The following is a 12,774-nucleotide window of genomic DNA, read 5'->3' as shown; positions in this document are numbered from 1 at the left end:
TGTACGACAACTATGTACCAAAGTATTGGCTCCCTCAAGTGTTTCAGTTGCCACATGTACCTCCTGTACCCCTTCTTGGTATCAATCATGTATCTACTTGTTTGTGCGCCTTCTCAGGGTATAAAAGGACCCTGTGAAGACGCTTCTAATGCATCCATTTATCCACTCTTATATATTGACATATACACACAAGCCTTTAACAGCTTATCTGCGCATTTACTTTAGTGATTGACTCACTGTAAATAGCATAGGAGGTTATTTGGCACACTAAGACCATAGGCCAGTCCCAACAGATACAGGGTAACCTATTAGTGTACTTACTGCAACCCTGTGCCCCTTGACTGTCACAGTTGTTGAGTTCAACATTGAGTATAGTGCAACAATACTGTAAGGATTGTTGTGATTGAGTGATAGTGTTTCAATCCACCATAACCCCTATATTGTAGATATCTTTACCTGCAATATCTCATAAATCCTAGATATATTTTAGGTAAACCCCATAAGTCTTAAGTCTTACTTAAGCATATATAAGTCCTATACCTATTAGGCCAATCCTATAAATCCTGTACATTAGTCAGGTAACCCTCTTACTTAAGTCTAAGGTACTATACATAACCAACCACCTGCACTTCATAGTTGCTAGACTATTTGTTAGGAGTTGTTATTCCTGATAATCTAGCCTATATTGTGCATATATTCTGTGCATATATTCTGATTCTTAATACTAGTTCTTAGTTATTCTCATATACATTTTGTATATAGTAATTCTTTCTTACTCCTGTACTTACACAACTCTTAACACCTTTGGCCTGACCAATGCCCCTGCCTCATTCCAACATTTCATGAACAACCTGCTCAAGGACCTGTTGGATGTATGTGTCATCATCTACCTTGATGACATCTTGATCTACTCAAAAGATGACGCATCCCACACACAGCATGTCCATGAGGTTCTGCGGCGCTTACTGGAAAACCAACTGTTCTGCAAGGCCTCAAAATGTACATTCCACGTCTCCTCCGTAGAATACTTGGGAATCATTGTATTGGATAAAGGGTTTAGTCTGGATAAGCTCAAAATCCAGGCAGTACAAGAGTGGCCAAACCCTACCAAGGTTAAAGAAGTCCAGTCATTCCTTGGGTTTGCCAACTTCCTTTGCCAATTTGTTGCCAACTTTAGTCACCTGGCCAGACCACTACATGATCTGGTCAAAAAGGATACAGCATGGAATTGGGGTTCCAAGGAACAGGAGGCTTTCCAGAACCTGAAGAACGCAATCACTAGCGCACCAGTACTCTGTCATGTGGACCCTACCAAACCATACTTCTTGGAAATGGATGCTTCTGGCGCAGCCCTAGGATCTATACTCAGTCAACGGCAGGAAGACGGACGCCTCCACCCTCTTGGCTTCCTATCCAAGTCATTCAAAGGGGCTGAGCAGAACTACAACACACATGACAAGGAGCTCTTAGCAATCATCTGCTCCTTTGAGTATTGGCGTATCTTCCTGGAAGGGACCCCTCACCCAATCACAGTCTTCACCAATCACCAGAACCTGGAGTACTGGAAGGAATCCTGAACATTCAACCGCCGCCATGCCAGATGGCACCTACTACTAGCTGGCTATAACTTCCAGATTGTGTACAGGCCTGGAAAACAATCAGGAAAACCAGATGCCTTGTCACAGCAAGCGGATCATGCAGATATTCCACCAGAACCCCAGTCTATGTTACCAGACCCAGTGTTTGCCAATATTGCCCTAGTCACCCCAGAGAAGGAGCTGCAACAACAAATTGAGTCATCCCTAGATCAAGACAAGTCCCTGGAGGAAATCCTCCAATTCCTGCAGAACAAGTCCAAAGCACCCCCCTCCATCAAACGCGCGTTTAAGGACTATGAAATGGAGGCTGGACTGCTCTTCTATCAAGGACAAATTGTAGTCCCTGACGTTGGAACACTGAGAACAGACCTACTCCACATCTTCCATGATAGCCCCTTGGCAGGACACCCAGGAAGACAGCAAACTCTAGAACTGATCTCAAGGGATTACTACTGGCCCGGGATCCATGCCAACACATACTGGCACATGGACTCCTGTGAAACATGTCAACGGGTAAGGAAGCCCAGATACGCATCAATACCGCCTCAACCCCTTGAGCTTCCTAGTAGACCATGGCAACACGTATCCTATGATATGATAGTGGACCTACCCAAGGACGGAAATTTTGACTCAATCCTGGTCATTATTGACAGCTTCACCAAGTACGGTATCTTCATCAAATGCTCCAAAAAACTCAAAGCACCCAAACTAGCGGAGTTATTCTTGGAACATGTATGGAAACAACATGGAATCCCAGAAAAGACGGTTTTGGATAGGGGAAGGGTCTTCAATAACAAATTCCTGAGGGCATTGTACAAACGCCTAGGAATAGACCCCCACTTCTCTTCTGCGTATCACCCTCAGAGCAATGGCCAGACAGAACAAGTGAATCCCTCAATAGAACATTTTCTTAGAGTGTACTCAGGGGTTAACCAAAGGGACTGGACCAGATGGCTCCCCATGGCAGAATTTGCGTATAACAATGCAGTACATAGCAGTACAGGGAAGACGCCATTCAAAGCCCTATATGGTCAGGAACCCACCTTAACTCCGTCCAATGTCCCCACGGACGTACCAGAGGCCAATGATCTTGCTGCAACCATGGAGGAGCAGTGGAAGGAAGTTGAGGCCGCTCTCCAGCAATCCAAACTACAGATGGTTGTTGGAGAATCAGGAAATCCCTTGGAGTTTGAACTAGGAGAGGAAGCATGGCTCAACGCCAAGAATGTCAACCTCAAGACTCTAAGTCCTAAGCTAACGGAACAACACTTAGGACCATTCAGGGTCATCAAAAAAATCTCCGACCGCGCTTACCGGCTTGAACTCCCGCCAACCATGCGCATCCACAATGTGTTCTATGTAGGACTACTATCAAAGGTTAAACAGGACAAGAAACATACCTTTGAAAATTGCCCACCACCAGTCACCGTGGATGGAGAAGAAGAATACAAAGTTGAAGGAATAACGGATGCCAAGGAACGCAACGGAAAATGGTTCTTCCAAGTCAAATGGAAGGGGTACGGGTCCAAAGAAAACACATGGGAACCTTGGGAAAACCTGAAAAATGCGGAGAAAATTCTGAGGAAGTACAAAGAAGATATGAAGAAGAAGGCCCTTGGCGCTGCCAAGGCCCTTAGAGGGGGGGCAGTGTTGTAGACACACTCAATACCAGGGAATTTATTCCTATTTTCTCGATTTTAAACAAAGGCAAACGGACAACATTTTCAATCATGTGACTTTGGCGCTTATACCATATGCTAAGCGCCAAGCCACGTCCCCATCCACGCTTACCTCAGCATACATAGCCACCTCCACCTGATGACATCACTATGACACGTCAGTGACACATATGCATGAGTAAGGACAACTGCGGATTGGGGTTCTTATTTGATACGGTATTGCACATAGTAGTATTTGTAATTAGGTAGCTCTGTAATATATAAGGAGGCCAACCAACCATGGTAACACCCAGGTCAATTACCTCTTGTTGCATCCCACATTGTACAAGGGCCTTACAGCCCAGCAAACCTCTACTTAGATACTTAGCCTACACCGCCTTAAGCGGCTTCTGCGTTGTACTTACCTAGCTTGCCATTGCCCTTACGGCTTTGGTCACCGTAGTATAGCTGGTTGTTGTTGTAGGATAGCTTGCCACCGCCTTACGCGGTTCCTACTTAGTTATATCCGGCTGCAAGCGCCCTCCTCCTTGACGTCCTTACAGACGTCTAGGACACCCGCCACCAGTCACTGTGGACAGAGAAGAGGAATACAAGGTCAAAGGCATTACTGACGCGGAAGAACAAAACAGCAACTGGTTCTTTAGGGTCAAATGGAAAGGTTATGGCTTGGAAGAAAACACGTGGGAACCCCAGGAGAACCTCAAAAATGCGGAAAATTTTTTGAAAAAATACAAGGAAGAAATGAGAAAGAAGGCCCTTGGCGCTGCCAAGGCCCTTAGGGGGGGCAGTGTCATAGACACCATTGATACCACGGAATTTATTCCAACTTTCTCAGATTTAAACAAAAACAAACAGACTACATTTTCAATCACGTGACTTTGGCGCTTATATCTTATGCTAAGCGCCAAGCCACGTCCCCATCCGCGCTTAATCAGCATACATAGCTACCTCCACCTATGACAACATCATGACATGTCAGTGACACATACAAATGAGTAAGGCCAACTGCAGAGCAGGGTTCTTATTGGATATGGTTTTGCATATTATACATTTGTAATTAGTTCACCTCTGTAATATATAAGGAGGCCAACCAACCATGGTAACACCCAGGTCAATTGCCTCTTGTTGCATCCACTCAGTGTACAAGGGCCTTATAGCCCAGTAAATACTTAGTTAACTACTTAGAATAGTCTACACTGCCTTAAGCGGCCTTGTTGTTGTACCTTGATAGCTTGTCACTGCCTTAAGCGGTCTTGTTGTTGCAGGATAGTTGCTTGTTGCTGTAGATAGGTTTGTTGTTGCCTTAAGCAACTTTGTCTCTTTTGTACCCTGCGGCCACAAGCGCCATCCCCCTTGACACCCTAACAGACATTTAGGACAATTTCCAACCTACAGAGTAAGTTTACTTTGCATCCTTCACACCAGCCAAAAAGCTAGTGTCCTAGACGTCTGTAAGGACGTCAAGGAGGCGGGCGCTTGCGGCTGGGTAAGACTAAGTAAGAACCGCTTAAGGCGGTGGGCAAGCTACCTACAACAACGACCAACTATACTACGGCAACCAAGCCTATAAGGGCAATGGCAAGCTAGCTAAGTACAACCAAGAAGTTGCTTAAGGCAACCTAAAGCTTAGTAACTAAGTAATTGCTGGACCTAAGGTCCTTGTACAATGGGTAGATGCAACAAGAGGTAATTGACCTGGGTGTTACCATGGTTGGTTGGCCTCCTTATATATTACAGAGGAGAACTAATTACAAAATACAAGATATGCAATACCATAACCAATAAGAACCCCAATCTGTAGTTGGCCTTACTCATGCATACGTGTCACTGACGTGTCATAGTGATGTCATCAGGTGGAGGTGGCTACGTGTGCAGAGGTAAGCGCGGATGGGGACGTGGCTTGGCGCTTAGCGTATGATATAAGCGCCAAAGTCACGTGATCAAAAATGTTGTCCGTTTGCCTTTGTTTAAAATCGAGAAAATGGGAATCAATTCCCTGGTATCGAGTGTGTCTACGACACTGCCCCCCCTCTAAGGGCCTTGGCAGCGCCAAGGGCCTTCTTTTTCATGTCCTTTTTGTATTTTTCTAAAATTTTTTTCGGCGTTTTTTAAGTTTTCTTGGGGTTCCCATGTGTTTTCTTCTGACCCATAACCCTTCCATTTGACTTGGAAGAACCATTCTCCGTTCCTTTCTTTGGCATCAGTGATCCCTTCCACCTCATATTCCTCTTCTCCGTCTATGGTGACTGGTGGGGGGCAATTTTCAAAGGTGCGCTTCTTGTCCCTTTTGACCTTGGATAGGAGCCCCACATAGAAAACATTGTGGATACGCATAGTTGGAGGTAGCTTGAGTTGGTAGGCGCGGTTGGAGATCTTCTCGATGACCTTGAATGGTCCTAAGCGTTGCTTGGTTAGCTTTGGGCTCAGGGTCTTGAGGTTTACGTTTCTGGAGTCCAACCATGCTTCCTCTCCAATCTCAAATTCTACTGGGTTTCCGTCTTCTCCAGCTACCATCCGTTGCTTAGATTGCTGTAAGGCGGATTCTACTTCCTTCCATTGGGCTTCCATTGCCTGGGCAAGGTTGTCTGCTTCTGGAACATCTGTTGGTACGTTGGATGGGGTTAAGGTGGGTTCCCATCCGTACAGGGCTTTGAAAGGAGTTTTTCCGGTGCTACTGTGTACGGCATTATTGTAAGCAAATTCCGCCATGGGGAGCCACTTTGTCCAGTCCCGTTGGTTGATGCCAGAGTATGCCCTTAGGAAGTGTTCAATGGACGGGTTTACTTGTTCTGTCTGTCCATCACTTTGGGGGTGATAGGCTGAAGAGTAGTGGGGGTCTATTCCTAAGCGTTTGTACAGGGCTTTTAGGAACTTATTGTTGAACACCCTTCCCCTGTCTGATATCGTCTTTTCCGGCATCCCATGGCGTTTCCAGACATTTTCCAGGAATAGGTCTGCTAGTTTGGGCGCTTTCAACTTTTTTGAACATTTGATGAAGATGCCGTACTTAGTGAAGCTGTCAATGATAACCAAGATGGAGTCAAAATTCCCGTCCTTGGGCAAATCTACTATCATGTCATAAGAGATATGTTGCCAGGGTCTGGATGGGATTTCTAGTGGCTGCAGGGGAATTGAAGCATACTTTGGTTTGCAAATACGCTGGCAGGTTTCACAGGAATCCACGTGCCAATAGGTGTTGGCGCGGATGCCAGGCCAATAGTAATTCCTGCAGATCAATTCTAACGTTTGCTGCCTCCCAGGGTGTCCAGCCAATGGGCTGTCATGGAAGATACAAAGTAGTTCCGTTCTCAGCGTTCCAACGTCAGGGACCACAATTTGTCCTTGGTAGAAGAGTAGGCCCGCTTCCATTTTGTAATCTTTGAACGCGCGTTTGATGGACGGGGGTGCCTTTGACTCATTTTGGAGGAATTGTAATATTTCCTCTAGTGATTTGTCTTGGTCAAGGGCGCCTTTGATTTGGCGTTGGAGCTCCCTCTCAGGGGTGACTAGGGCAACGTTGGTGAATACGGGGTTGGGTAGCATGGTTTGATTGGCAGGGGGAATGTCCGCATGGTCAGAACGTTGTGACAGGGCATTGGGTTTACCGGATTGTTTGCCGGGACGGTATACTATCTGGAAGTTGTATCCGGCCAATAAAAGGTGCCATCTTGCATGGCGGCGGTTGAACGTCCGGGATTCTTTCCAGTATTCCAGGTTACAGTGATTGGTGAATACGGTGATGGGGTATAGAGTCCCTTCCAGGAATATGCGCCAGTACTCAAAGGAGCAAATGATTGCTAGGAGCTCCTTATTGTGTGTGTCATAATTCTGCTTGGCTCCTTTGAATGATTCAGAGAGGAAACCAAGGGGGTGTAAGCAACCATCTTCCTGCCGTTGACTGAGTATAGAACCAAGGGCCGCGCCGGATGCATCTGTTTCCAGGAAGTAGGGTTTGGCAGGGTCCGCATGGCAGAGGACAGGGGCGTTGGTGATTGCGTCCTTCAACCCTTGGAAAGCTTCTTGTTCCTTTGTATCCCATTTCCAAGGAGTGTCCTTCTTGACTAGGTTGTGTAACGGCCTAGCCATGTGGCTGAAATTGGCAATGAATCGGCGGAGGAAGTTGGCAAATCCCAAGAATGATTGAACCTCTTTGATTTTGGTAGGAGTAGGCCATTCTTGGACAGCCTGGATTTTGAGCTTATCCAAACTGAAGCCTTTATCCGAGACAATAATACCCAGGTATTCCACAGATGTCACGTGGAAGGTGCACTTTGAGGCTTTACAAAACAGTTGATTTTCCATAAGGCGCCGTAGGACTTCATGGACGTGCCGGGTGTGGGAAGCGTTATCCTTGGAGTAAATGAGGATGTCATCAAGGTAGATGATGACGCATACATCCAATAAATCCTTGAACAGTTTGTTCATGAAGTGCTGGAAGGCGGCGGGGGCATTTGTTAAACCAAAGGTCATCACCAGGGACTCGTAAAGGCCATACTTTGTTTGGAAGGCAGTTTTCCATTCGTCACCCTCCTTGACACGGACGTTGTTGTAACCCCATCTTAGATCTAATTTGGTGAATATCTTGGCGCCGCAGAGCTGGGCCATGAGGTCATCAGGACGGGGTAGCGGGTAAACGTTCTTTTTTGTCCGGTTATTTAGGCGTTGGTAATCAACTACTAATCGGCGGGAACCATCCTTTTTTGGAACAAACATGACGGGGGAACTGATTGAGGATTTACTGGGTTGGATCTTCCCAGCTTTCAACTCGTCCCTGAGCCAGTCCTTGAGTGTGGCGGACTCAGCGTCTGTCATACTGTAGAGGGGGGAGTTGAGGGGCCCTTCTTCCGTGAGCTTGATTCCAATGTTGTAATGCCGGTGCGGAGGGAGCTTGTTGAATTCTTCTTCCCCAAATACCTTAGCATACTGATGGTACTCAGGGGGTACTCCTTCAAGAGGGTTTTTGTTGGCTTCCTCCTCTTCGGCAATGGTTACTTGTTCCGGTGGGGTGTGAGGAAAGGAGAGGGTGCGCAGATTCCAATCAATCTCCGGGTTGTGGGCGTCTAACCACTTCAATCCTAGGATAGCGGCGTGAGATCCTGTGTTGCAGATTAGGAAGGTCTCTGTCATTTGTTTGCCATCAAAGGAAAAGGTCAGTATGGCCTTCTTCCAGATTTTGCCAGCCTGGGGGCTCGACCCATCAAGCATAGTAACGGTGCGGGGTGTAGGGAGGTCTATGAGGGGTAGGCGTAATGCCTCAGCAGTGTGTGGGTGTAGGAACAATGATGTGGCGCCTGAATCTATCAGGACTTCTAAGGGGTCCGCTTGTTTCTCTGGCTTGATTGAAATAGTGAAGAGTGGGGAGATTCTATTTTTACTATTCAATATATTACATATTTCAACAAGCACAGAGTCCTTGGGGTCCTTGCGCGCGGCAGCAGGTACCCTTACTCTTTTCCCAATTGGTACTTGGAGTCTTTGCCAATCTTGGCGGTCTCTTTAGCCTTCCCCTTATCCTTGATAGGGGTGGCCTTCCAGCCCGTGTGGCATTCCGCAAACTTGTGACCTAATTTGCCGCACTTGATGCAAGCGCCGGCGGCGCGGCGGCGGTTTTGTTCTTCTTCCAACACAAAGTTTGGGTTGTTGGAGAGCTTCTTAGAACCGGTGTTTGACTGGCCGGTACTCATCCCCCTTGCGGGGTTAGTTGGTCTGCTAGACTTATTATCCTTTGGTGGATGGCTAGCACACTCCTCACGGAGGGCGTTATCAATGACAAGTGCTGCATTTTGCAGCTCTAAGAGGGTACGGGGGCGGTGCTCGCGGGTTGCAATTTGACGGCTGACCTCCCAATGGAGGCCACGGGCAAACTGGCCTCAAAGGGCCGCGTCATTCCAGTCCAGTTCCATGGCCAAGGTCCTGAACTTTGTGATATAGTCTGCGCAAGTGCCGGACTGGGTGAGGGTGGTGATTTTCCGCTCAGCGGCCCTTGTGGCGTCAGGGTTGCCAAATGCTGCCAGGAATTCCATTTTGAAGCCCTCGACCGTTTGAATGATAGCCCAGTGTGATCCAAGCTGGTCAAGGTGTGGATGGGCCCATGCCCTGGTGGAGTCCTTCATGTTCATCAGGAGGAAGGATAGAACCTCCTGATCGGTTGGGAACATCCGCAAGTTAAGGCGGGTCCAGGCCAGCATCCTGGTCAGCCACTGCTTTGCCTTGCTTCCTATTTTGCCTGTGTAGGCATTGGGGTGGTCAACCTTGACCGGAGCGGGGTAGTGGGCTGCTGGAGCCAGAGGGAGAGGGGCAGGTGCTCCAATCGGGGATTGGAGACGCGGAGATGTAGGGGGAGATGGGACTCGCGGGGGCACTGCTTGGACAGGAGTGGGTTGGGCAAAGGCGGGGAGCCCCTTGGATGGTTTGGGCCAGAATGAGACCCAACTAGTCAATCCAATAGGGTTGGCTTTTGAAAAGGGGCGTGGCGTTGCTTCCACGGCCGGGGGTTTTGTATCTTCTGGGGTCCGGGGCCCGTGAAGTTGGAGGCTTCTAAGCCCATCCTTGACAGTATTGACGGCTTGAGAGATGTTCTCAAGATTGGTGCGGGCCTCAACCCCTGCTTCTTGGACTTCTTCCACTTTCCGCTCAAGATGCTCAACTTGGCCAAGGAGGCCAAGGAGGAGGCTTGTGATCCGTTCGAGGGAGACTTCCCCAAGTTTGACATAGGGGGCTGCCGGAAGGTGGGGTTCCAACTCTCCTTGATTGATTGGGGAGCGGGTTCAAGAGGTTGGCCGGGAACGGGTTGCCATGGTATGTGTTGGCGGGTAGGAGCGGCCAGCGTGAGAAGATGCACGCGACAAGGAGCGAGTGGGGGTGCGCGAGGTAATGATGGGCAAGTGGTGGGGAATGAGGGCTGTATAGCCAGGGGTGCCTATATCAGGACTTATGAGCGCTTTGCTATGCAAACGCTAAACCTCTGCGTCAAACAACCTAGCGTTGGACAGTAAGTGCCGCTAATTACAGCCGTGGGCGGGCGTAATGTAGGGTCTTGTTTCTGCAAGCAGGTGTATCTGCTGTCTGAGGTTGCTGGTAACAGGTGCGGCAACCTTGGGTATGCGGACGATTAGAACCCGTCTGCCTTATAGCAATTTGGTACTACCTGGGGCCAACGCTAGTTTGATTATTGATAGCAAAAGGCAAGCCCAATCAGGTGTTTTCCCTTGTGCTAGTACAGGGGGCCTTCTCGTTTGTTGGTATGAGTGGTTGTGCTTGGTGGGCACGGTTTGCAACCAACTTAAGGTCGATTACCTAGTGTCCTAGACGTCTGTAAGGACGTCAAGGAGGCGGGCGCTTGCAGCCGGGTAAGACTAAGTAAGAACCGCTTAAGGCGGTGGGCAAGCTACCTACAACAACAACCAACTATACTACGGCAACCAAGCCTATAAGGGCAATGGCAAGCTAGCTAAGTACAACCAAGAAGTTGCTTAAGGCAACCTAAAGCTTAGTAACTAAGTAATTGCTGGACCTAAGGTCCTTGTACAATGGGTAGATGCAACAAGAGGTAATTGACCTGGGTGTTACCATGGTTGGTTGGCCTCCTTATATATTACAGAGGAGAACTAATTACAAAATACAAGATATGCAATACCATAACCAATAAGAACCCCAATCCGTAGTTGGCCTTACTCATGCATACGTGTCACTGACGTGTCATAGTGATGTCATCAGGTGGAGGTGGCTACGTGTGCTGAGGTAAGCGCGGATGGGGACGTGGCTTGGCGCTTAGCGTATGATATAAGCGCCGAAGTCACGTGATCGAAAATGTTGTCCGTTTGCCTTTGTTTAAAATCGAGAAAATGGGAATAAATTCCCTGGTATTGAGTGTGTCTACAACAGCTAGAATTGCTGCATATCTATCCTGAAACGGGTATATGAGTCTCCACCCATCTACACTCCACCACATGTCCCAACAAGGTTAATTCAGCAACTTGCAACAAACCTTACTTTATGTTCTTGAACTTTTCTACATTGAGTACTATTTTACGGCAGATAATGAGGTTTTTAGTACAGCTTTTTGTACGTTCTGTGCGTGTCCTTTCCAGCTCATTTTACAACTCTTACCTGATTTTTCTAAAGGATCCAGGCATCACATTCTTGCTTCCAAAGTATACCTACTCAAGTTATACTTGGCCACATCATGAAGCCTGCACATTGTCCTAGACGTCTGTAAGGACATCAAGGAAGGGGGCGCTTGCGGCCGGATGTATCTAAGTGAGAAACCGCGTAAGGCGGCGGCAAGCTATCCTACAACGGCAACCAGCTATACTACGGTGACCAAGGCCGTAAGGGCAATGATCAGCTATGTAACTACAACAAGGAGGCTGCTTAAGGCGGTGTGTACTGAGTGACTAAGTAGGTTACTGGGCTTAAGGCCCTTGTACAGTGGTGGGATGCAACAAGAGGTAATCAACCTGGGTGTTACCATGGTTGGTTGGCCTCCTTATATATTCTACAGTGAGACTAATTACAAATACATTATATGCAATACCTAATCCAATAAGAACCCCGCTCCGCAGTCAGCCTTACTCATGCATACGTGTCACTGATGTGTCATAATGATGTCATCAAGTGGAGGTGGCTACGTGTGCTGAGGTAAGCGCGGGTGGGGACGTGGCTCGGCGCTTAGCATATGATATAAGCGCCGAAGTCACGTGATTGAAAATGTTGTCCGTTTGGCTTTGTTTAAATCCGAGAAAATGGGAATAAATTCCCTGGTATTGAGTGTGTCTACAACACATCTTGATCCTTGAGCTTTATATTGGCATTGTATCCATTTGTATCAATATCTGTTACAACCTCCTGAATTATACCACTGGATTTGCCGGATTCTTCTATTATTTTTAGTATTTTTTATGGACTTGATATCTCATGTTTTTTGATCACGTGATCTTGGCGCTTACTATGCCAAGATGCTGCGCCAAGATGCCGTGCCAAGGGCGCTTAGGAGAAATCCACGCTTCTGCGCAGCCTGCAGCACGCTTCTCATTTCACACATGTACTTCTTTTCACACGCGCACAGACCATGTAAATAGTGCGCCTACTTCTATATACAGCAGGGAAATTGCTTGGAGACCCCAAGTCAATTTTACCTTGTCTCTTACTCATTAGAGAAGGTAGCCAGCCAGCTAAGTAGCAGGCCCCCTAAGTAGTTCACATGCTCACCCCCCTACATTCACCTATCACACCTCCCAGGCCTAAGGCCCCTTTGTACATAGATCCCAGTAGAAGTCTGCCCTAAGCAGCAGTAGTTTAGCCTAGTTAGTTAAGTTAGACCAGTGTAGCTTGTAGTAGTATGGCCTTAAGCGCCTGCCTCCTCCAGCGTGTACCCACCTTACAGTGGTGTACAACAATATCCATGAATCTATGATCCAAAATGCAACCAGCACTTTGTCTTGGAATTGTCACGTAATGGGGTATTTTATTTAAACACATATTCATTTTACAGACAA

The 12,774-nt window shown here is 47.5% G+C and overlaps 3 protein-coding genes across 3 annotated transcripts; 1 reads left to right on the top strand and 2 right to left on the bottom strand.

The window, feature by feature from the left end:
• Positions 1 to 842: 842 nt before the first annotated feature.
• RhiXN_06980 (Retrotransposable element Tf2 protein) lies at positions 843 to 3,254 on the top strand (the record flags this gene model as incomplete). Its single annotated transcript, XM_043326796.1, has 2 exons — positions 843 to 1,558; positions 1,601 to 3,254. The coding sequence occupies 2 exons, from the start codon at positions 843 to 845 to the stop codon at positions 3,252 to 3,254; spliced, it is 2,370 nt and encodes a 789-aa protein (XP_043185268.1).
• A 2,035-nt stretch (positions 3,255 to 5,289) lies between these two features.
• On the bottom strand, positions 5,290 to 8,961 carry RhiXN_06979 (Retrotransposable element Tf2 protein; the record flags this gene model as incomplete). Its single annotated transcript, XM_043326795.1, has 3 exons — positions 5,290 to 5,363; positions 5,431 to 8,642; positions 8,726 to 8,961. The coding sequence occupies 3 exons, from the start codon at positions 8,959 to 8,961 to the stop codon at positions 5,290 to 5,292; spliced, it is 3,522 nt and encodes a 1,173-aa protein (XP_043185267.1).
• Positions 8,962 to 9,147: 186 nt separating this feature from the next.
• Positions 9,148 to 10,074, bottom strand: RhiXN_06978 (Retrotransposable element Tf2 protein; the record flags this gene model as incomplete). The annotated part of the gene is made up of 2 exons (XM_043326794.1): positions 9,148 to 9,995; positions 10,065 to 10,074. The coding sequence occupies 2 exons, from the start codon at positions 10,072 to 10,074 to the stop codon at positions 9,148 to 9,150; spliced, it is 858 nt and encodes a 285-aa protein (XP_043185266.1).
• Between the last annotated feature and the right edge of the window lie 2,700 nt (positions 10,075 to 12,774).

This window comes from Rhizoctonia solani, chromosome 13, assembly GCF_016906535.1.
Source record: "Rhizoctonia solani chromosome 13, complete sequence".
In the NCBI taxonomy this organism is placed as follows: Eukaryota; Fungi; Basidiomycota; class Agaricomycetes; order Cantharellales; family Ceratobasidiaceae; genus Rhizoctonia; species Rhizoctonia solani.
The sequence above is the reverse complement of the archived record's forward strand: the minus strand, read 5'-3'. Positions and strand labels throughout refer to the sequence as shown.